Genomic DNA, 23,821 nt, shown 5'->3' with positions numbered 1-23,821 from the left:
TTGGCATGATTTGCAACCACGACCAGTCATTAAGTTCATAATTTTTTACAAACTATGATCCAATCATATTTTAGTACTCATGAGCTGCCAAGCCCGAGCACCCATGCACGCCAAATCCCACCTGGCTGCAACAACCATCCATGAAGGCAATGTTATTTGGGAGAGTAAAGTGCACAGCTTTCTATGACAAACTCATAAGACAAGCGGACTCTGAGAAAGATTGGCTCATGTGAAAGTACAACAGGCCACCGGACTCCACACCCCGCAATCAAATGAAATCCAATTCATTCAATACAAACACTAGCCCATAGACTGTATTTGATGTACAGTAAAATAGGAGGCCCTGCTTAGTGTGTAGTTGGTGGGTGTGTGTGCGGGGGGGATCCCTGACTGTACCATATTTCACCCTATTGAATCTGGTCACCCAAAACCCTATATTGTATTATATTTATTAGCAAAACATTACACTGTCCGTTTTCAGTAGCTGGATTTGTATAAATAAATGTACATTACAAGCTACGTTTTTACAACTCCCATGAGCACTACCTGCATACAATGTTTGATTCTGTTCCGTTTGTGTTTGGCCTCTTGCCCTGCGCGCCGGTGACCGACAGTGTCATCAAATAAAACGTAGCCCAATTTTCCAAAAACAAAATGGTGGCTAGTAACTTTGGAAAACCACTAGCCACAGTGGCTGGTTAGCAGAAAAGTTTGTCATGCGCTGATTGCGATTAACAATTTAATTGTTTATATTGTAGGCCTACATTTTATGCCACTGTTATAATGTGAGACAAATTAAAGTGTAGTCCTAAAATTACACGTGATGGATCTGGAAATGTTTCTTCAGATTTGTGGTGTTTGCGCGTTTGAGTGCCACTGTTCTGGTGCAAATCTGGCAATTCTCCTCCTTGAAATTATTGGGCTCACCTCTTTCATTTAGCTTAAAACCAAAATGCGCCCAGAGCAGTGCATTTGTGAAAGGCTTTGGTGGTAGTTCGGCAAACTACCCCTAAATCAATGTTGTTAATGACTGCTCTTCACAAACCACAAAGCAATGACAATTGCATTTTCCGGTGTATCGTGACATCTCTCGTTTTACTGCAAATATTATCGCCCAATTATTTGAAATAGCCTTCCTCACATAGCAAAACCTGTTTCAATGCTCAGTTAATTTAAAATGTACAAGGATTCATTTTCAAATGTTAATATGAAATAGGACAACAGATATTTCTATCCATGCATTTGAATGCGCATTTTCTAATTAGTAAATATGGATGGAAATGACAAAAATTTCAACTTACAATACAAATATTTTACACACGCTTGAGTGTTTTTTCTTTTGTCAGAGTTGATGACACAAATCTATTTAATAATGTTGCAAAATTATACAACAGTGCGTTGGTGCAAAACAATTCTAAACTAGGTTTAAATATACTGGAACTAAGAAGAAAATAAGTTCCAGTTAATGATCTGTGCCTGTAACTTCTTGCAGAGCTGTCAAATGCTCTTCTGCGCCCATGTGCTGCACACATGCATGGATCTACATTCTATGAGGCCGAGGGGCACGTCTGTCTTTGGACCCCCCCCACAAAAAACTACAACACTGTAGGCTGGTTTCGCAGACCTGGATTAAGCCTGGGTCCAATAGAGAACTCAATTAAGCTTGTTTTTTTTAGACTTGGCTTGATCTGTGTCAACCTGTCACCTTAACGACCCAATCAGCTCCAACTGTCCCCAATCTGCAAATAAAAGCACAAACACAGAAGGAGGCAGACAGAGTAAGGGAGGGTTTAACAATATAATTGAGCCTGAGTGTTGACCACTGACCTGGTTCATTTGTGGGGAGCGGCATGTTGCAGGTGTTTAAGGTGTGTTCTGGCAGTGAAGGAGGAGGGTATGGGATGGGACTCCCACAGCATTACATGGGTCATCAGCTAATTACTACTTTTCAAATGCTTTGTCATGTTGAACGACATGATAAAAGGTTTGCAATAGTATCAACAACTGAGTTACGAGCAGGTAGGAGAAGCCGACCATGCCGAGACCGGTTTTTCCTCCTGCAAAGCATCACTATCGAGTTCAAACAATGGTGTTCCATAGTCTACTCAGATTGGTTAAAAGGTGAAAACGTGACGGACTCAGTTCAATTGGTCATAAAAGCTATGCCGTGCCAATCAAAGTCCTTATGGGTATCTTCGCTTGCAAACGCTGTGAAACGTACTACTGCAGACTCAGATTTTAAATCACAGTTCTAGCAATTTTTTTTTTAAATACTGTAAAATACTGATCCTCAGTATTTAACATTGGCACGTGTTATTAATGAGTTGTATGATTCCAAATATCATGTTAAACTTATGCCATTTTTTATACAACTACGAAAGTAATTCCAAGTTTGCAAATATTTTTTTACAATCGTGTAACCTAATTTACAACTATAAAAAACGTATGTCGCTGTTTTACCTTCATAGAGGTTAGCTAGGTAAAGTGCTGCACTCCATGAAACATAAATGAATGCAACCTGTTCAACAGCCCCTCCCATTTCCCCACCTATGTTTACTAAGCTCAAACCGCAGGTGTGAAAATATGTCAATGGCCCAATCCCAATGTCCACACTCACAGACTTTTAAGCGTGTTCTTTGGAGTTAGATTTCTGACAAAAGGTTAAGCGTACGTATTGTTGGGATTGTAAGAAAACACATCTGTAAATTGGTATTATCATTAAAAAAAAGTAATACATAAAACGTATGCATGAAATTAGATCTGTGAACGTACAAACGTAGTTTTACAATTCTAAAATACAGCATCACAATCTGGAGTTTTGGCAATTTCATTGGATCCTTCCAAAAGACGTAACCGAAACTTTCCGGGATGAGTGCTAATATAACAAGCAGAGGCAGTGTGACCAACAGGAAATGAGGTCAACTGGAAATAGGTATCCTGCAAGATTTCAATTTAAAAGTCTCTTCTTTCTTCATGCATGCATAGTGAATGCTGATTTTCCTGTGCGTAACTGTTCTTTGTGCATAGGTCTCATGTGTAATAAAAATCACTAAAACGTATAGAAATGTTATTATTGTGTAGGCCTACACACTTGTTGTAGTCCCATATACTCAAACAACGCTGCTTTATGGGTCTTTGTTTTTTCCCCCTGGGTTGTTGCTGTAAAATGAAAATGTGTTAAAATACTGAATAACTAAAACAAAATGTTAAACAATTACTACAGAAGTTCCAGGCCACGTACAGCCATCTTAAATAGTATGGACAGAACACAGCAATTAACCTTTTCACGCGTGAGATTCAAATATTCCTTAATGACACCCCAGCGTGAGTTTTTTTGCATGTGACTTCAGTACTCACTAAGAGTTACAGCATTTGAACAGTCACCTTGCCAGGTAAGGAACGCTACATACATTGCAAGCTTCTCTCGTTGACTCGAATTCTAAGAGCTGCAAAAGCTGGTTGATGTATAACTGTAGCTAGCTAGCAAACGTCAGCTAACTGCTAGCTAACAAAGCGTGACTGTAATTCAGTGCAGTGAAAATGAATAAACTATATAAAAAGCATAGCGGCGCTCACAACGGGTAACGTAACTTCTAGAAGGTTTTTACAATTATTTTGATCGGTTGTCAGCTCTGCCAGGAAATGTTAAGATGCTCTATAGTAGTCTCTAATATCATTCATTTTTGTGTATTAGTGTTGGCTGCCTGTTGGTACGTAAGTAACACTTCTTGTCCCGATTTGAATGCTTTCTACCTGGTTAATATCATAGTGTGGTCTTGAAACAGTTACAATCAGGAAATAAAGTTATAAACACTGTTTGAGCTAAATGTGAGTAAATAACTGTGCGGTCTGACCAGCCATTGTTACGTTACTTGTACCTAGGTGTGCTAATGGTGCGTTCTAAACAATACGTTCTAATCACACCAGTGTGATCGTACGCTTCAGCCTGATCACATTGGTGTGATCGTATGCGTCAAAGTTAAATAACACATGCCAGACTAATACACTGAACAAAATTATAAACACAACGCTTTCGTTTTGCCCCCATTTATCATGAGCTGAACTCAAAAGCCCTATTCCTCTCAAATATTGTTCACAAATCTGTCTAAATCTGTGTTAGTAAGCACTTCTCCTTTGCCAAGATAATCCATCCACCTCACAGGTGTGGCATATCAAGATGCTGATTAGACAGCATGATTATTGCACAGGTGTGCCTTAGGCTGGCCACAATAAAAGGCCACTCTAAAATGTGCAGTTTCACTGTATTGGGGGGGGTCTGGGGGAGTCCGAAAACCAGTGAGTATCTGGTGTGACCACCATTTGCCTCACACAGTGCAACACATCCTTCGCATAGAGTTGATCAGGTTGTTGATTGCGGCCTGTGGAATGTTGGTTCACTCCTCTTGAATGGCTGTGCGAAGTTGCTGGATATTGGCAGGACCTGGAACATGCTGTCGTATATCCCAAACATGCTCAATGGGTGACATGTCCGGTGAGTATGCTGCCCATGCAGAACTGGGATGTTTTCAGCTTCCAGGAATTGTGTACAGATACTTGCAACATGGGGCCGTGCATTATCATGCTGCAACATGAGGTGATGGTCGTGGATTAATGGCACAACAATGGGCCTCAGAATCTCTGCACGGTATCTCTGTGCATTCAAAATGTCATCAATAACATGCACCTGTGTTCGTTGTCCATAACATACACCTGCCGATACCCCACCGCCACCAATGGCCACTCGATCCACAACGTTGACATCAGCAAACCGCATCAGCAAAACACTGTCTGCCATCTGCCCTGTACAGTGAAAACCGGGATTCATCTGTGAAGAGAACACCTCTCCAAAGTGTCAGATGCCATCAAATGTGAGCATTTGCCCACTCAAGTCGGTTATATTGACAAACTGCAGTCAGGTCGAGAACCCGATGAGGATGAAGAGCATGCAGATGAGCTTCCCTGAGACGGTTTCTAACAGTTTGTGCAGAAATTCTTTGGTTATGCAAACCGATTGTTGCAGCAGCTGTCCGGGTGGCTGGTCTCAGACGATCTTGGAGGTGAAGATAATGGATGTGGAGGTCCTGGGCTGGTGTGGTTACACATGGTCTGTGGTTGTGGGGCCGGTTGGATGTACGGCCAAATTCTCTGAAACACCTGTGGAGATGGCTTATGGTAGAGAAATTAACATTCAATTCACAAGAAACAGCTCTGGTGGACATTCTTGCAGTGAGCATTTAAATTGCACACTCCCTCAAAACGTGTGACATCTGTGGCATTGTGCTGTATGATGGAACTGCACATTTTAGAGTGGCCTTTTATTGTGGCCAGCATAAGGCACACCTGTGCAATAAGCATGCTGTCTAATCAGCATCTTGATATGCCCCACCTGTGAGGTGGATGGATAATCTCGGCAAAGGAGAAGTGCTCACTAACACAGATTTCGACAGATTTCTGAACAATATTTGAGAGAAATAGAACTTTTATGTACATAGAGAAAGTCTTAGATCTTTGAGTTCAGCTCATGATGAATAAGGGCAAAAACAAAAGTGTTGCGTTTATAATTTTGTTCAGTGTATTTAAAGAATATTTTGACATAAATCACTTAATTATATTTTGTAGCTCAGAAGGATATTCTATGCAATGGTATACTGTGCCCACCCACCTGTCTCTATACCCTCCTGAACAAATCGTCTTTTGTCACTGGCCATTTTAATAGTTAAGTGGCCATTTGTGAATGACATTGATACAGTTAAACTGACTAACGTTTCTTACTAAGTTTACCTCCACCACAAATATGTATGCCGTTTGCCACTGGCCGTTTTAACAGCGTATTAGGCAGTAATAAGCTTAACCGGTATCTACTAACTTACTAGAATAGAATTGAGCAATTGCTAGCAAGTCTGCCAAAGCACTTTCTTTTCATTGCATAAGAACATATTTTTTCCTTTCGTTTGTGAATGACATAAATACAATAACTATCAATAAAGGCGACAATAACTAACTTTTTCATCAAGTGAAAAGACGAGAGAATCGTGGAATCTACCAGAAACAATTAATAAATATCGTTGCTCTCAATAGATTCAAACTTAGGTCTTCCACATAAGAGGCACTGTCTTTAACCACTACGCCACGGCATTATACGTTTCAGCACTCGCTAGACTCCATTGAGGATTGTGTTAGACTGACTAACATTTCTTAATAAGTTTACCTCCACCACAGCGTCTATCAGGGGCGATTCTAGGGTCAGAGCTTTAGGGGTGCTGAGCACCCAATGAGCCCCACTGCCACCACCCACCCTCTTTTCACACACACAAAAAAAATCTGCCTATTGGAAAATAACTTTATCATTTTAACATTGGTTCAACTAACTCCAAAGATTTTTTTCTTTCTTTTTTTGAGACCTTTTCAGTGCACCAGCTTAATTGTGAGAGTTCACACAGACAGCCCCCTGTAACAAACACAAAACCTTCTTCACTCAGCTGGTTTTCCTGACCGTTAACTCCATGTGCCTCCTTTTGTATCAACAGTCATCAGATTGGTTAGATTAGATTCAACTTTATTGTCTTTGAACAAAGTAACAGGTACTTGGACAACAAAATGTAATTCATCTGCTGTAAATTATTTACAAATGGCCATTTCTAACATATCTGGTTGCACGCCAGTCTGAACTTTCATAAACCAATATAAGTCATCAATAAATAATAATAAAACAAGCTTCACATCAAGAGCAAAAAAAAAAGAAAAAAAGAAGGTAAAATATCCAGATTATTTACAGAGGTCTTGAAAATATTTAGAAAGTAAAGATATAAAAAAAGAAAAAGAGGGAAATCTTTGAAGTACTTCTCCTGAATCCCCATTTGGCTCTACTTTGGGAGAGTTAATCTATGTCGCCACACTTTGAGGGTGGCAAACATGTCAATGACCCTTTGGTGTTAAATTGTTTCAAGCAACTCCTCAATAGACATCACAGCAGGTGCTGGAGTCTGCTTTGGCCTGTGGTCCTCCGGAGCCATGTATAGAGCCGACGCAAGGCACTAAAAGACCGCTCACATGTACAGCTGCTAACTGGTATTGTCAAGGTAACCTGCATAACAGCTTTCAGTGAAGGGAACATTTCCGAATCTAGGAGTTTGTACACTGCTAGCATGTCCTGAACTGTACCAGCCTTACTCTTGCGCTTCAGAAAGTTTTTTGCAGAAAAACATTAAACTTTCTTTTATTGTCTAGTTTGATAGTCAGCCACAACGGAAAAATAACAGATATAAATCTAGGAATGAATAACAATTCATTTAAAAAGCCACAGTGAGTGTTTTCACACATACTGGTGGTATACAGTGATGTTTGTTTTCACTCTGGTCCAAACGCCAGGGCTTCATGTTTCCATGACGACTGACCAGAAAAGATGCAAGTAATATCATGTTTACATGACTCCCGATTGTTAAAATGAGTATCAAATTAACGATAAACTTTAACAACAGATACACACGTAGGCACTACACTGGTACGCAGATTATTTGTCGCGCTTCTGTTTTTGTTTCACGCTCTAGCAGTTAACAAACAGAACTGCATGCGTCTTGCGGAAGAACATTGTAACCGCCGCTACTTCTCTCCGTTTATGACTATGGACGAGTCACCCAGGTCCTGTGCTACTCCACAGCGGCGGCGACCCGGTGGACTAAAATAGTCCGAAAATAAACACTTATTATAGGTATACCGTGATTCAGGATACTGACTCCAGTACTCACCGATATGGTTTCGGAACAACTCTAGGTAAAATGAAAGAAGTGTGAGACACAGCTTTGGAGCAAAGTTGATTCACAACACTACATAACGGGTTCTCACTCTGCGTGTGTTTCGTGCTGGATGACGGTTGTGCTGAGCGGTGCAGGTACAGTGGAGAAGTAGAAGAAGAGAAGAGGATGACACCATTTGCTAAGCGGGGATGTTTTCATTTTCATCCTTAACACACATTTTAAACCACAAACTACGGAGTATGTTTTGGACATAATTTAACCTTGTCAAAGACGAACAAAAATGTTAGAGTAACAACATTTCTTACTCCAAGTTTTAGGAGTGCTGAAGCACCCCTAAAAAGGGGCTAGACTCGCCCATGGCGTCTATGAACTGTATTGCTTTTGCCACTGGCCGTTTTAACAGCTTATTAGTCTTAATAGTATCTACTAACTTCCTAGGAATAATCATAATAATTGAGCAATTTCTAGCGAGACTGAAGATTAATAATTCCATGCCAGCAATATAACTGTATACAGTTTAAGTCAAGACTTACTATAATGTAACTAATGGATGTTGTAGCCAGCAAATGTGTTTGTCTATCCTGACCCAAAACGCATGCACGGATGCATACTTCGAAAATCCACCAGAAACAGTCGCAATGTAATGTAGATATTGAAGGCTTAAGCCAGGGAAGTTTTCATCTACACGGAATAAATCATAATGCATACCTCCCCTCGCCTGCGATCTGGGGATTGAGTGACCGCTAGCTCAATTTGCGGCATCGGCAGCTCGCAGTGGCATTTCCAGTGGCAGGTTGAGATGCCACCGCATCTGCCACATTAGCAGTGGCATTTTTAGTGGCAGGTTGAGATGCCACGGCATCTGGCACGTTAGCAATAGCATTTTTTGTGGCAGGTTGAGATGCCACGGCATCTGCCCGTTAGCAGTGGCATTCTTTTGTAGCAGTGGCATTTTTTGAAATGTTGCCCAACTGCAAAGTATGAGCATGTACAGCACTCAATACTTAGTTGGGGCTTCTTTTGCCTGAATTACTGCAGCAATGCGGCGTGGCATGGAGTTGATCAATCTGTGGCACTGATCAGGTGTTATGAGAGCCCAGGTTGCTCTGATAGTGGCCTTCAGCTCTTCTGCATTGTTGGGTCTGGCATATCGCATCTTCCTCTTCCCAATGCCCCATAGATTTTCTGTAGGGTTAAGGTCAGGTGAATTTGCTGGCTGGCCAATTAAAAACAGGGATACCATGGTCCTTAAACCAGGTACTGGTAGCTTTGGCACTGTGTGCAGGTGCCAAGTCCTGTTGGAAAATGAAATCTGCATCTCCATAAAGTTGGTCAGCAGCAGGAAGTATGAAGTGCTCTAAAACTTCCTGGTAGACGGCTGCGTTGACCTTGGAACTCAGAAAACACAGTGGACCAACACCAGCAGATGACATGACATGGCACCCCAAACCATCACTGACTGTGGAAACTTTACACTGGACTTCAAGCAACGTGGATTCTGTGCCTCTCCTCTCTTCCTCCAGACTCTGGGACCTTGATTTCCAAAGGAAATGCAAAATTTACTTTCATCAGAGAACATAACTCAGCAGCAGTCCAGTCCTTTTTGTCTTTAGCCCAGACGAGACGGTTCTGACGCTGTGTTTTGTTCAAGAGTGGCTTGACACAAGGAATGCGACAACTGAAACCCATGTCTTGCATACGACTGTGCGTGGTGGTTCTTGAAGCACTGACTCCAGCTGCAGTCCACACTTTGTGAATCTCCCCCACATTTTTGAATGGGTTTTGTTTCACAATCTTTTCCAGGGTGCGGTTATCCCTATTGCTTGTACACTTTTTTCTACCACATCTTTTCCTTCCCTTCGCCTCTCTATTAATGTGCTTGGAAACAGACCTCTGTGAACAGCCAGCCTCTTTAGCGATGACGTTTTGCGTCTTGCCCTCCTTGTGCAAGGTGTCAATGGTCGTCTTTTGGACAGCTGTCAAGTCAGCAGTCTTCCCCATGATTGTGTTACCTACAGAACTCGACTGAGAGACCATTTAAAGGCCTTTGCAGGTTTTCTGGGTTAATTAGCTGATTAGAGTATGGCACCAGGTGTCTTCAATATTGAACCTTTTCACAATATTCTAATATTCTGAGATGCTGAATTTGGGTTTTTCATTAGTTGTCAGTTATAATCATTAAAAGAAATAAACACTTGAAATATATCAGTCTGTGTGGAATGAATGTATACATTATACAAGTTTCACTTTTTGAATGGAATTACTGAAATAAATCAACTTTTTGATGATATTGTAATTTTATGACCAGCACCAGTATACAGTATTGTAACATTGCATATTCTCAACTGCTCTACAGAAAAAAAGGGAATGCTGAAATCACACATCGGGTCTTGAAGAGCAAAATATATGAAACTTCAAAATCTTTACTGTACATTGTGTAATTCGTTTGAACTTTTTGAATGGAATTACTGAAATAAATCAACTTTTTGATGATATTCAAATTTCATGACCAGCACCTGTATATTTTTTCTATTGAATTTAATTTAGCAAACTGTATTCAGATGATTAATATTCTAATGCAAAGTGAAGTTTATGTATGCTATGTGGAACCTTTCATAAACATTTTGTGCTCTAGGCTACATAATAAAAACTAATGATTGCATAAAACATGATACATACGTGTTCTATGTCTATCTGCTTTTATCTATGCTCCTATGTTTTCTGTCTGTGCTTATGTGCCTGCTGGTGACAGGTGAAAACAATGATAGCATAAACAATACAGTATATAGGCATGTTTTAATAGGAATGCTAACAGAAGAGTGCAGGTGAAAGAAAAGGTTATTTTACTTTAGATGTACCCTATTGGATATAGCAACTTGCAAGACGCAAAAGATGAAGCCAGACCTTGCTCCGAAACTCATGCTGTTGCTTCCATTCCCATGTGCTGTTAAATTATAAGTCACTGGCTGCCAATTGATGAGTCTCTTCACTGGTGTTGTACTCTCTGTGAGGATATTTATGTAGGAGTTTTAAACACTTCACAAACTCAGTACTATTATCCATTAGTAGCCTAAAGCAGATGCATATTGACATCAGCAAACCTCACAAAATGTTTACAGGTTGAAATGCCAAGTAACCTCCCACTGGAAAGTCGAATCCAACCTGCGGCCCTTTGCTGCATGTCTTCCCCTCTCTCTCTGTGCCCCTTTCCTGTCTATCTTCGGCTGTCACTAGCAATAAAAGTTTTTTTTTTATATATATAGTTGATTCCCCCGCTAGCCGCAACTACAGGCTTCCTATTCGGCCTCAGCTACACCGACGGTCCACATCTTTTATCCGGGAGATGGACTACTGCCAGCATGGCGACAGTCAGAGCTTCACAATCGCTCTTCAGAAAGCTATAGTCGTCCTGCTGATCTCTGCTGATCAGGGTCTGTCAAGATAATGTCAACCTGCCACTAAAAATGCCACTGCTAACGGGGCAGATGCCGTGGCATCTCAACCTGCCACCGGAAATGCCACTGCGAGCTGCCGATGCCGCAAATTGAGCTAGCCCCTGCTGCTATAGTTTGCAGGTCCGCTTCTCTAACCACTACGCGATTGAACAAGGTGTCAGGCAGTGAGTCAGTAAGAGACGGTTCGGCAAAAACAGCTATGGACTTTTATTTTGAACATGATATCCGGAATGGCAACGCTATGGTTGAACACTGGGCTAGTGGTCCAACGTATTGTTGCTAGCTTTACAGTTTCGAAGAGGTACGTTCAGGTCTTAACTGAGCAGATGCCAGATTACTGACAAAAGTCTGTACGTATAATAACGATTTGTTAATAAAATAAATGGTGACGTAACGTAAGAATTAAAAGTTTGGAAAGTCGTAAAAGGGTGTTTGTACGTTCACTGATTTAATTTCACGCTTAAGTTTCATGTTTTACCTCTGACCTTTTTTACGATCATAACAGTTTACGAATATATTTTCTTACGATCCTAACAATACTTACGCTTAACCTTTTGGGAGATATCTAACTCCATGGCGTTCTCGCTAAGACTGTTAGGGCTTTGGGCTGTCCCACTGTCAACGCTCTTTTTACCCACAAAAACTACAACTCCCAACGTAAGATAACATTTTACCCATCATTCAACGGATTGATGAATGGAGAATGAGGCAACATGGCGACAAATAAACCTGCTGTAAACTTACCTTCTTTTGATTGTCCAACATGGTGAGAAAATGCATTTACCGGGATATTTACGTTGTGCAAGTATGTCTAGTGCATAAAATATCACTACGCTCAGCATTGAATCACGACGCTTATAGCTGGACAATTTCTTAACGGTACATTTTAGCCACGTCTTGTTAGCTAGCTAACCAATGCTACCTAGCTGATGTGTTTGCGTTTCACAAAATTGCCTGCTTATGTTATCGTTTTAGGGCAGGCAAGCCCCCTCCAGGACTACATTTGGACGTGATGAAAGGTGACAAAATGGTCGAGGTAAGAGTTTATGAAACGACTTTCTGCATTGCAGCCACTAAGCCTGTCGCTAGTAGTAGCAGCATGACATACAGAACTGTAATTTTGGCGAGCTAGATTCTAACAATTCGAGAATGGTTTATCTCTCACGACTGGTTTGAATTGAACTGATGTACTAATCCAGAAAGAAAGCTGTAAAAGAGTCTTACGTGGGTTTATCTAGTGGGTTTAGAATGTGTAAGTCAATGTAGTATAAAAACATACAAAACCGGGCTGGGTCTATTTCAATATGTATATTTGTAGGTTGATAGTTGTAATTATGTTCTTAGTTAAATGAACAAATCCACTACTGCATGTTTGCACCTGATACTGATCCAGCGGTCCTCAGGCCAGGGTACACTGGTGACTGAGTTCCATGGCTGTTGGGTTTTCTGGAAGGTGCCACACAAATGTATGCCCTGATGTTTAAGCTCATGGGTGTAAAGGTGCACTCTTGAGTTATGGCTCAGAGGCACATTGCCATCAACTGTTTCTTGTAGTTCTGTCATCATTCAGTGACACTACACTAACATGTGATTCTATTTCCAAATTTACTTTTGTTGCAATATGAGTACATTTCTTCCCCATATACTGTCTTTGTGAATCTTGCATTGTTTCCATGTAGAAACTGATTATTGACGAGAAGAAGTGCTACTTATTCGGGAGGAACCCAGACATGTGCGACTTCACCATCGACCACCAATCATGTTCGCGTGTGCATGCTGCCCTGGTTTACCACAAGCACCTGAAGAGGGTGTTTCTTATCGACAACAATAGCAGTCAGTTACCTATATCAGTATATCACTCTGTCAAAGCATCAAACATTATAGCGTAGTTTCGGTTTATCTTAGTGCTACTGGTGAAAAACACATACCAGTCAGGCTCAGAGGAGTGCCTTGTGCAATAAAGGCTACAAAACTAATGTTTAAAAAAAATTATTGTCCGTACTTTTTATAAATGATATCCGTATGTGATATGTGGAAGTTTGTTACTCCCGTTAGCGCATGGTACCTTCCTGGGACACATCCGCCTGGAGCCCCACAAGCCTCAGCAGGTCCCCATAGACTCCACCATGTCATTTGGGGCGTCCACACGAGCCTACGTCATCCGGGAGAAACCTCAGAGCCAGCAAGGGACCAATGCCGGGGATGGCAAGGCCGGGGAGGATGAGGAGGGCTCTAAGGGTCTCCTAGGATTACCAGAGGAGGAGACTGAGCTCGAGGTTTGTGCACATTCGTGCGTGCTCACTAGTTGTATGACATCCAACTATGTGTTTGTCTAAACATGCTGGTAAGCAGGGTGTGTAATAGTGTTTCCTCTGGAACATTGTTTTACTGTGGGTGGGGGGTGTACTTTGAAATGGAGTTGGTCAAACCAAAGGCCACTAGATTGTTTCAAATAATGCTTATATTGCTCTGACAGGCAGGCAGAACAATAACTATTAACTACACTTTAAAAAAAATATTTTACAAAAACACCAAGCCATAAATGTTAAGTATATTATACAATTCCTTATATGCAGTTTACTCTTTTGTTGTATTGGTTTTCAAAATAGATATTCAATTGTCTTCTAGCCAGCTATTCATATTAGCAACCTATTTTTGTTTTTGCATCTTCTGTTGTTCTCTGTTTCTCCCAAAATTAATTTTCCATGTCTTTCCACTAAACGGCTGGCATGAAACCATTAAAATGTGCAGTACACTGTCAGCTAATTACATTTTGGAACTCTGAAGTTCCAAGGCAACTATTAAGTTTACTAGGAAAGAGCTCAACAGTTCTGCATCACCACTTGTTCAACAATAGATGGTAAAAACAGTCACAGGCGAATTGATAAACTTAGTCCACACACGTCATCACATTAGTTGTTAGTACAGAGACAGCAAAACAATCTACTGTAGAGCAGAGGCTCCCTGAGACCAGGCTGGTTCCCTGTTCTTGACCTTTAGTTGTCTGTCTTTTAAGCAACTAATACCAGAGGCCCCTAGTCAGCCCAGATTACTGAAGGCCAGTCACAGTACATCGACTTTACCGGACTGTTACAGGCCTAATAAATAATAATACATACATGCATGTCTGTCTGTAATGACCATCAAAATGGTATCTCTTGAACATAGTTTGTTCACAGGTGACGTCAAAGGAAGTTCCTAAGTTGAGAAGATAAGAATTGGATGTAATAGAGCATTCATGCGTAACCCGGCCACTGTTCGCACAGCTGCACTAAAAATCGAAACAAAACCCCCCACAGTTTATCCACATTGAAAGCTGAACCTTCTGACATTACATTAGCCTTATTAATTAATGCGATTTATAGCGACATTTAACTAATTTAGGTAGTATCAGTGGTGATTAAAGTACAATCGTCACCTACTGACAACAAGGGGGTAAACTGTTCCCAACCCTCACTACCACTGTTTAATTACTATTAGGCTTGGGTATCGAGTATTGATTGGAACCGGGACTAGCTTTGCGATTTTCCCGGTATCGTTCAAAAGTTTAAATTTCGATTCCTAGTTTGGATTCACAGTCCGCCGACCGGAAGAAGAAACCGCTGAACACCAACGAAGAAGCGTCCACCAAAGTGTGGTTTCGCTTTTCTAAACAGAACTTCGTAACCTCTGACTGTTTCATCTTAACGTCGTTGGTTTCAACGTCAATAACAATATCTCCTCACTCTCTATACTTGCCAGTTTTAGACTTCGCTAGCACCAGCCCCAGATTTGCGGCTACGTCAGTGGCTCTGCCCCCCGGTAAACAGTGTACGATCGCCGGCTGATTCTTTAGTCCAATACTGCGGGTAATGGAATCGCCGATGACTAAAGTTTTTAGTTTTTCAAGGCCACCGGTAGAACATGCCTGCCGATCATTCCCCTCCGAACGATAATTCTCCGTGTTGTAGCTACAACAATTAGAGTGATAAGGCATTTTAATGATACTTAGCGTCGGGTGTTCAGGGGTGAGCAGTTCTGTTAATTATGTCCATAAAGAGTCCCGGTGTAGTAAAGTTTGGTAAGAGGTCAAAAGAGGAAAAATATGGTGTTGGTGAACTCCTAAAGTATAATTAAAATCTCGCTTTCTCCTATTTATGCATTCAAGCTTCTTCTACACCCAGCGAACGTGTTTCCTCCACAGCAGGAGATACTATCTGTCCAGAACGCTCACGCATCCTGCCTGAGAAGGCAGATATGATCATTTTCCTAAACAAGAACTGTTTCTGATTTTTATACTGTACCTGCTGCTAATCTGGACTGAGTTTTACAAGTTGTTTCTTATTGTTTATTTGCTATTCTGCACCAGGTTAGCCCCTCAGTGAGAGCACGGTAACATGTATAAGTTCCTGCAGCATCATACACTCATGTATATGTGTTTTCATGAGGTTTTCAAAATTAAAGATCACTTCAGGAAAGTGTACCCCTGTGAAAATATATTCATAATTTATTAAGTTCATAGATTTGATATTTATTATAGTTGAAAACAGCCCTGTGAGAAATTCATAGTAAAGTTCATAAAAAGTGAAAAGTTCATAGAATTAAAATGTGTGGAGAAGGTCAGACTATTTCCTCCAGAAAGACCGTTGGTTAGCTAGCTCATTTAAAATATCTTAAACTTTTTTTGAATCGGAATTGAGAATCGTTAGGAACCGGAATCGAAACAAGGAATCGGAATCGATCAAATTCAAACGATACCCAACCCTAATTACTATTAGGACTAACTAGAGCAGGAGATGTAACCAGACCATCGTATGTTTTTGCAGCATGTCCAAGGGTCTTTAAATTATTGGCACTTTATCTGTATGACTAGAGTCTGGAAGCACATAACTTCAAAGCAGTGTGGCTATTTTGGGTACACCCAAACGGTGTATTATCTATTTGCAATAGCCTACATGTTTAATATGTGGTTGAAGGACAGTGTTTCTTTGGTTAGGAACAATGACAATAGGCAAACTATTGCAAGATTGACCAATCAAAAATAGTTTAAAAAACTGGATAGGTTTCTGCCTTGTTAAACTTCAGACCGGATTGCTAACCGTAGCAGCTTTTACTTTCAAAATTAAAATGTATAATACCTATATAAAGATTATATAGGTATCATACATTATATATAGGTATAAATAGTGTTGTACATTAACAGATTAACAAGAAAAATTTGTTAATAGGTATACTTAAAGATAAACACGAGGTTATACTGATAGATGCCCAATATGTAGCTCCGTGGTGTAGTAGTTAACGACATTGCCTTTCATGTGGGTGACCGGGGTTCGAATCTCGAGAGGGCAACACTTTCTATTGCGGGACGGCTGAACAAGGCTTGCCTGTTTTCTTGTTTAATTTCAGTATTTTTATCAGGATGTGCCACAGTGAAATGATTTCATTGGAAATGTGTGTTGAGCAGAACACACACAGTGTTGTCTTATAATTTTAGTATTATCGTCAAGCCCAAATGCACTTATTGTATCCCAACGTCTACATCCATTCCTTGTCTGTGCTTTGACAGAACCTGACTGAGTTCAACACGGCCCATAACAAGCGCATATCCACCCTGACAATCGAGGAGGGCAACCTGGAGATTCAGAGACACAAGAGGAAGCGGCGGAACTCCAGAGTTACCTTCAACGAGGATGACGAAGTCATCAACCCAGGTAAGCTCTCTCCGTGACCGACTTGCCTAGCATAGGGGTAGGTGACTTGATTCAGCCGCAGAACGGTTTCTTTTTCCGAGCTGATGTTTTTTTTTTCCTGATCCAGATTCAGCACCGTTAAAAATTTTGGGGTCACGTAGAAACATACTTATTTTTGAAAGAAAGGCACATTATATTTGTCCATTACAAAAACATCTTAAAACAATATCTTATAAAAAAACAAACACAACATGCCATTGGAACACAAGGGATCACTGTTAATGGGCCTCTGTACGCCTATCTACACTCACCTAAAGGATTATTAGGAACACCTGTTCAATTTCTTATTAATGCAATTATCTAATCAACCAATCACATGGCAGTTGCTTCAATGCATTTAGTGGTGTGGTCCTGGTCAAGACAATCTCCTGAACTCCAAACTGAATGTCAGAATGGGAAAGAAAGGTGATTTAAGCAATTTTGAGCGTGGCATGGTTGTTGGTGCCAGACGGGCCAGTCTGAGTATTTCACAATCTGCTCAGTTACTGGGATTTTCACGCACAACCATTTCTAGGGTTTACAAAGAATGGTGTGAAAAGGGAAAAACATCCAGTGTGCGGCAGTTCTGTGGGCAACAATGCCTTGTTGATGCTAGAGGTCAGAGGAGAATGGGCCGACTGATTCAAGCTGATAGAAGAGCAACTTTGACTGAAATAACCACTCTTTACAACCGAGGTATGCAGCAAATCATTTGTGAAGCCACAACACGCACAACCTTGAGGCGGATGGGCTACAACAGCAGAAGACCCCACCGGGTACCACTCATCTCCACTACAAATAAGAAAAAGAGGCTACAATTTGCATGAGCTCACCAAAATTGGACAGTTGAAAACTGGAAGAATGTTGCCTGGTCTGATGAGTCTCGATTTCTGTTGAGACATTCAGTTGGTAGAGTCAGAATTTGGCGTAAACAGAATGAGAACATGGATCCATCATGCCTTGTTACCACTGTGCAGGCTGGTGGTGGTGGTGTAATGGTGTGGGGGATGTTTTCTTGGCACACTTTAGGGCCCTTTGTGCCAATTAAGCATTGTTTAAATGCCACGGCCTACCTGAGCATTGTTTCTGACCATGTCCATCCCTTTATGACCACCATGTACCCATCCTCTGATGGCTACTTCCAGCAGGATAATGCACCATGTCACAAAGCTCGAATCATTTCAAATTGGTTTCTTGAACATGACAATGAGTTCACTGTACTGAAATGGCCCCCACAGTCACCAGATCTCAACCCAATAGAGCATCTTTGGGATGTGGTGGAACGGGAGCTTCGTGCCCTGGATGTGCATCCCACAAATCTCCATCAACTGCAAGATGCTATCCTATCAATATGGGCCAACATTTCTAAAGAATGCTTTCAGCACCTTGTTGAATCAATGCCGCGCAGAATTAAGGCAGTTCTGAAGGCGAAAGGGGGTCAAACGCAGTATTAGTATGGTGTTCCTAATAATCCTTTAGGTGAGTGTATATATTCTATAAAAAATCTGCCGTTTCCAGTTACAATAGTCATTTCCAAATAACAATGTCTACACTATTTCTGATCAATTTTATGTTATTATAAAGGACAAGAAATTTGCACTTAAAAATTTGCCTCATCAAAAATGAGGACATTTTAATGTGACCCCAAATGTTTGAAAGGTAGCATGTATATATGTATATTATAAAGTAGGAAATATCAAATTATGTTTAAGCATCCATTGTACATGACAGTGGGGAGGGGGGGGTTGGACTTATATCCTAACAACATCAGAAAAGCTTTATTTATATTTGTCAGTGTGCACCACCTCAACGTTCTGTACCTTATGTAAAGCATTATTTAAATAGTAATTTCGTTTCATCTGTATTATTCCCCAGATAATACGCACTATATATACACAGCGCAGACTTTTATTTTGAAGGCAAAATACAAATATCTTATCTTGTTGCCAAATGTATATAACATTTCACTGCAGACTTTTATTATTGTTGCTGCCAACTTTCTAATGTTGCTTGCATGCCAATCATCTATTGTGGACCATTGTAGCTATCGAGTTGTGACAGTTAGCTCGCTTGCTTCTGACCTTTGGCAGACGATGTCTACCTTCTTTATATGAATGTGACAGCCACCTGACAGTTCAACACATATGCCTGTGCACAGACCGTTACATTTCTCTGACCGTGCTTGCCAGTTTGATACTCTGAATGGCGGGTTCAGGATGTTGTTGCTCTGCTCTGATGCTCGCACAAAGGTAAACTGAAACCAAACAATTTAGCAGTGTCTGGGTGCCGTTGTCATTATAATAAGGGGGAAACACTGTGGCATTCTTTCTACAATGGAAATCAAATATGTAGGATTAAACCTTGACCAACTAGGTGTATACCAGAGGGTATTGCATGTCGCTGCAAAATGCTGTAGTTGTTGTTTTGGTTGATTGTGCCATTTTGCAAGTCAGCGTCTCTGGATCCAGAGCCCCAGACCATCACATTACTCTATGTTTGACAGTTTTACACACGGAGGAACCATCCTTTCGCCTACTCAATGGCATAGAAAAACCCTGCATGATGAACAGAATTAATATTTTTATTCTTTGGGCCATAAAACCTTCTACCAGTCTTTAGTAGTTCACTGGTGTTGCTTCCTTGCCCAGGCAAGCCGCTTTCTTATTTAGCCATCTTAGCAATGGCTTTCTTACTGCCGCTCAACCTGTCAAATATGCAGCTTGAAGTCTTCTCTTAATTTCCGCCCATCACGCAAGCGGTTCACCCATCTGTGGGGAGAATGAAGATCTACAAGGAATAATGGGAGAAATTGCCCAAATCCAGGTGTGAATGCTGGTAGAAGCATAGAAGACTTGAAGCTTTCATCGCTGTCTATGGCATTTCCACATAGTGGATAAAGTGTTGGGAATACTTATATAAGGGGTCTTCTGTTTTTAATAAATTGGCAGAATATTTGCTTTGTCATTAAGTTTTTGTTTTGTGATTATGGGATAGTGTGTGTAGATTGTTTTTGTTTAATTGCCACCAGTTATAAATTCCACCCATAAAGTCTTTTTGTAATGTTCTAATTTCTTTTGGATCTTATTTTGTGCTAATCTCAGCATTTCCAGTGCATTGATCCTGTCACTGCAAATGTGTTAGGCAGCAAATGATCATACTATGATGCCCTGTCTTTTATGCAAGCAAAAATTTGACACACTTGTTGAGGTTCGGTGAAAATTTGCTTAAACCAAAAATAGTGTATGCTAGTCTAAACCAGTTATATCCCCCAAGTTTTGCATGTGTTAACCCATTGGTTGTTGTAAAAATACATTGCAGAGGACATCGACCCCTCAGTTGGGCGCTTCAGAAACATGGTGCAGACGGCAGTCGTTCCTATAAAGGTAAGTCTCCGCTGCAAAATGCCTTTTCCTCTCATCTTCATTACATTTTGGTTCAACTGTGGCCTAATGCACTGGTTCCCAAACCTCTCTTGAGCCCCCTCCGACCCCCCCCCCCCCCCCCGCCATTCCATCTATTAGATGTATACCAGAGCTAGTACACCTGGATGAACTTATTAACTAATTAACAAACCCTTACCTGTTGAATCAGGTGAGCTAGCTCTGGGATGGAATGGCTGTCATAATCCAGTGCAGGGGGTGTCAAGTTCTTTAATAGACATTAAGCGCAGTATGAAAGGGGGGGGGGGGCAGACCAGTCCCTAAAGTTGAACTGAAATTATGCAATAAGCACCCAGTTGCAGGGAATAGCTTTTTTTGGATTTAACACTTTTTACCAACCAAAACATGTTTTCCTGAAGCAATGAAAACCAATCTCTTAACGGTGTGTTAGCAGAAAAATTGGGGCTAGTGAGTGGGAAAACAAACATAACTTGACACATACTCGCCCTGTAACACACCATTTTACCTATTCTCTATCATACAAACACAGCGGTGATGTCTATTGCACACCACACACCTTTTGTGAGCAGCAACACACTGGTTCTTGCAGCTAAGAATGCTAAACAAAGGAAGCTTATCAGAAAATAGCAGACACCCTTCTTTAGAAAAGATTTACATTAACCTCATGTGAAAGCTGGCTTACTCCTGACAGCCGACCCTCATCAGGTTAGTGCTCTCTAACTGCAGATCTCCATCAATAATAATAAAAAAAAACACACAAATGTCAGCATTGACATTACTTTGTCATTGGTATTATCATGATATTACACATATATGTAAGACAAAATAAATATATTAATTGCAAAGCAGAAAACGAATTAGACTTGGATGACAATGCAAATATTGCTAAATGTATAAGGAATGGACGGCTAAATTAATGTTCATATCAACTTAAAGAAGTCTGAGAATGTTGCCACAATTGCATATGCAAATTAGGCCTATAAATAAGGAATACGCTACTAGCTCTCATCAACATTTTGTGTGAGGAAAACCACTCTCTCTCTCTCTCTCTCTCTCTCTCTCTCTCTCTCTCTCTCTCTCTCTCTCTCTCTCTCTCTCTCTCTCTCTCTCTCTCTCTCTCTCTCTCTCTCTCTCTCTCTCTCTCTCGTCTATTCACACTCTGGTTTCAGAGAGAATCCAAGTGTTGCTACAATGTTCTCCATTCTTGTTTGTCAGAAAGCCAAAATGTGCTCAGATGGGCAGCATAATGTTTGATTTAGCTACTAAAGTCATATCGCCGTTGTTTTTAGTCTTCAGTGATGAGAAAAAACAAGCCATACCAGATAGCACCTTATAGGGTGACAACTTTACTCCGCTTACGATCGGAATATATTAAGTAATATGTTCCAAAGGGGCTGTAAAATCACTTTGGTATTATAAATAGGCTAGGCCTAGACAAATTATAGGGCTAGGCCTAGAGCCTAAAACGAACAACAATAACTACTAAAAACAATTCACCCTATGCAAATATTGGACCCTAGAAGAGAGCGAATCGGTCTATAGTGAAGCTGTGTAACGACAGGAGAAGATAAATGTTGAAGCTTTGTTTTAATGGATTTTAATCTTTACAATAGACAACATAGGCCTACATAGTTACATATTTTACTTAAGAATGAAGTGGAAAACCTAATGAAGCCTTTATAAAGTATAGAAAGTCAAACACAATCAACCGTGGTTGTGGAGGTTGTTTTCCCATTCCCCGATGGGTATTGTGACACCGCAGCGGATTTGCGGTGGTACGGTAATTGCCACAGCACTCGTCTATAGAAGTTGAGTATTTCTTATTTTGTCTTTAGAAACACAAAATGGAGAGACACAGCTCTCTGAATATGGACGACGTGGTGACGAGGCGTATCCACAACTACACCTTCAGTGGCGGATTGTACGGGGACCTGCCACCGACCAGCCACGATGGCCAACCCGCTGGGGCCCAGAGTGGAGCCACCATCTTGGGGGGACTCCCACTACCCTTTCCCAACCCAGCCCCAGAGGTGGACCTGGCCCCGGATGCCCCTCAGCCCCCTGTCACCCTCAACCCTGTCCCCGTCACAGGCCCCTATTCTTCGGAGGGCCTCAACGAGCCCCGCAAGAAGAAATATGCCAAAGAGGCATGGCCGGGCAAGAAGCCTACCCCGTCCCTACTCATATGACCCTCACCCTGTGGCTCTTTTAGTTCACCTGTCCTCGATTCCTTGTGTCCCTTCTCAGAAAGCACTGGCAGAGAAAATCCAAGGCCATCTCTTGGGCCTTATATCCTACATTAATTTGGGACAGGTGAGGAGAGAAGACATGGGGAATCCAGGAGAGACGTAACAGAGCCTGTGTAGTACAGGTGGAGCTGACTCAGGGTATGGGTGGGGATATCAGGACCATGATAGAGGTGGATCCATTTACTTTGGACTGTTTTTGTTGGTGGCTTTTATAGTTTTTCGTCAAGGTTTTCTACTTTACGTATGTTTCTGAAAGACTATCCAAAAGACTTCAGTAGTACATTCCATGAAGAAACAAAAGCCGCTCCTTTCGAACTCAATGTTTGATCAGTATTCCAAACAATTGTAAAAAATAAATAAATAACAAAACCCAGTTGGCAGACCAAGTCAGTTGTTCAGGTAAGAGTAACTTGGTGATATGTATTATCCCATGCAAGTGATGTTCACTGTTTTATAGTCGGCATTGTTATATGGTTGATCGTTTTTATTACCATCTCAACTTCCTGTTAGGTCAGTCTTTGGATGTAGTATTTCTGCTCACTGAAACAAGTGTATTCTTCTAATGTATATTTTTTTTTAACTGAAAAAAGCAGTTTTATACGAATTTGTTTATTATAGGAATTATTGGCATAATGCGGTTGAGATTCTGAAAACAAAAGATATTTTCTTTCTACAGACAGAACTTTTTTATATTTTTTCAGTGCTTTCAGAAGGAGTGCTGTGGGGCGAAGAGAACGTTTAGATGTTGAATCAGTTTACATTAACCCTTCAATCTCGGCAATAAAACAGTTAAGACTGCTTATTGTTTTTTAATACTGTCAGACTTATCAAAAAGATCAGCATGACCTGTCAATTACAACTCTGCCTAATTGTTATCCTGTAGGCCTCTAGAGGGTGATATTCAGCAGTTAGTAAAGAGGTTGGTCATGAGTTGGGACAAATCTGCTGATGCAATTTGATGTTGAGTATAGTGCTACATGCCTTTTGAAATGCTTTGATTTCATTACAAAACGTGGGCCTGCAGCAGGACCAAAAGAATGACCTCCTTTATCAAAATAACTGAATTTTCATACCAGCAGACACCCCATTTACTGGTTAATTGTGATATTTGAGCAAGAGTGAGCAATGCTTTTTGTATCCATTTTGTACGGCTGGACATGAGCACCCCAACCCTTTTTCCTTTCAGATGTTGGCTTTTTTAAATAATACACTAAATAAAAAAAATGTTGACAAACATGTCTTTTTAGTATAGAT

At 40.8% G+C, this 23,821-nt stretch overlaps 1 protein-coding gene and 1 non-coding gene across 4 annotated transcripts; both read left to right on the top strand.

Annotated features, from left to right (window-relative positions):
- Positions 1-3,362: 3,362 nt before the first annotated feature.
- Positions 3,363-23,805, top strand: ppp1r8b (protein phosphatase 1, regulatory subunit 8b). Of its 3 annotated transcripts, none has more exons than XM_010865165.2 (7): positions 3,363-3,392; positions 12,185-12,245; positions 12,889-13,042; positions 13,265-13,485; positions 16,755-16,899; positions 20,236-20,300; positions 22,154-23,805. In XM_010865165.2, the coding sequence occupies exons 2-7, from the start codon at positions 12,222-12,224 to the stop codon at positions 22,505-22,507; spliced, it is 963 nt and encodes a 320-aa protein (XP_010863467.1). In that variant the 5' UTR covers positions 3,363-3,392; positions 12,185-12,221; the 3' UTR covers positions 22,508-23,805. The 3 variants fall into 3 exon arrangements, with proteins under 3 accessions (XP_010863467.1, XP_010863465.1, XP_019896805.1); XM_010865163.4 differs by lacking the exon at positions 3,363-3,392 and adding an exon at positions 11,647-11,975; XM_020041246.1 differs by lacking the exon at positions 3,363-3,392 and adding an exon at positions 11,996-12,014.
- LOC114829814 lies at positions 12,582-12,743 on the top strand. Its single transcript, XR_003777662.1, has one exon.
- Positions 23,806-23,821: the final 16 nt, after the last annotated feature.

This window comes from Esox lucius, chromosome 20 (assembly GCF_011004845.1).
Source record: "Esox lucius isolate fEsoLuc1 chromosome 20, fEsoLuc1.pri, whole genome shotgun sequence".
In the NCBI taxonomy this organism is placed as follows: Eukaryota; Metazoa; Chordata; class Actinopteri; order Esociformes; family Esocidae; genus Esox; species Esox lucius.
The sequence above is the reverse complement of the archived record's forward strand: the minus strand, read 5'-3'. Positions and strand labels throughout refer to the sequence as shown.

Bases quoted from the DNA above. Each gene is read 5' to 3' on its own strand.
- ppp1r8b (XM_010865163.4), top strand. From the start codon at position 11,923: ATGGCGACAAATAAACCTGCTGTAAACTTACCTTCTTTTGATTGTCCA. The intron at 12,246-12,888 runs GTAAGAGTTTAT...GTTTCCATGTAG, and splicing joins AAGGTGACAAAATGGTCGAG to AAACTGATTATTGACGAGAA. The intron at 13,043-13,264 runs GTCAGTTACCTA...TACTCCCGTTAG, and splicing joins TCTTATCGACAACAATAGCA to CGCATGGTACCTTCCTGGGA.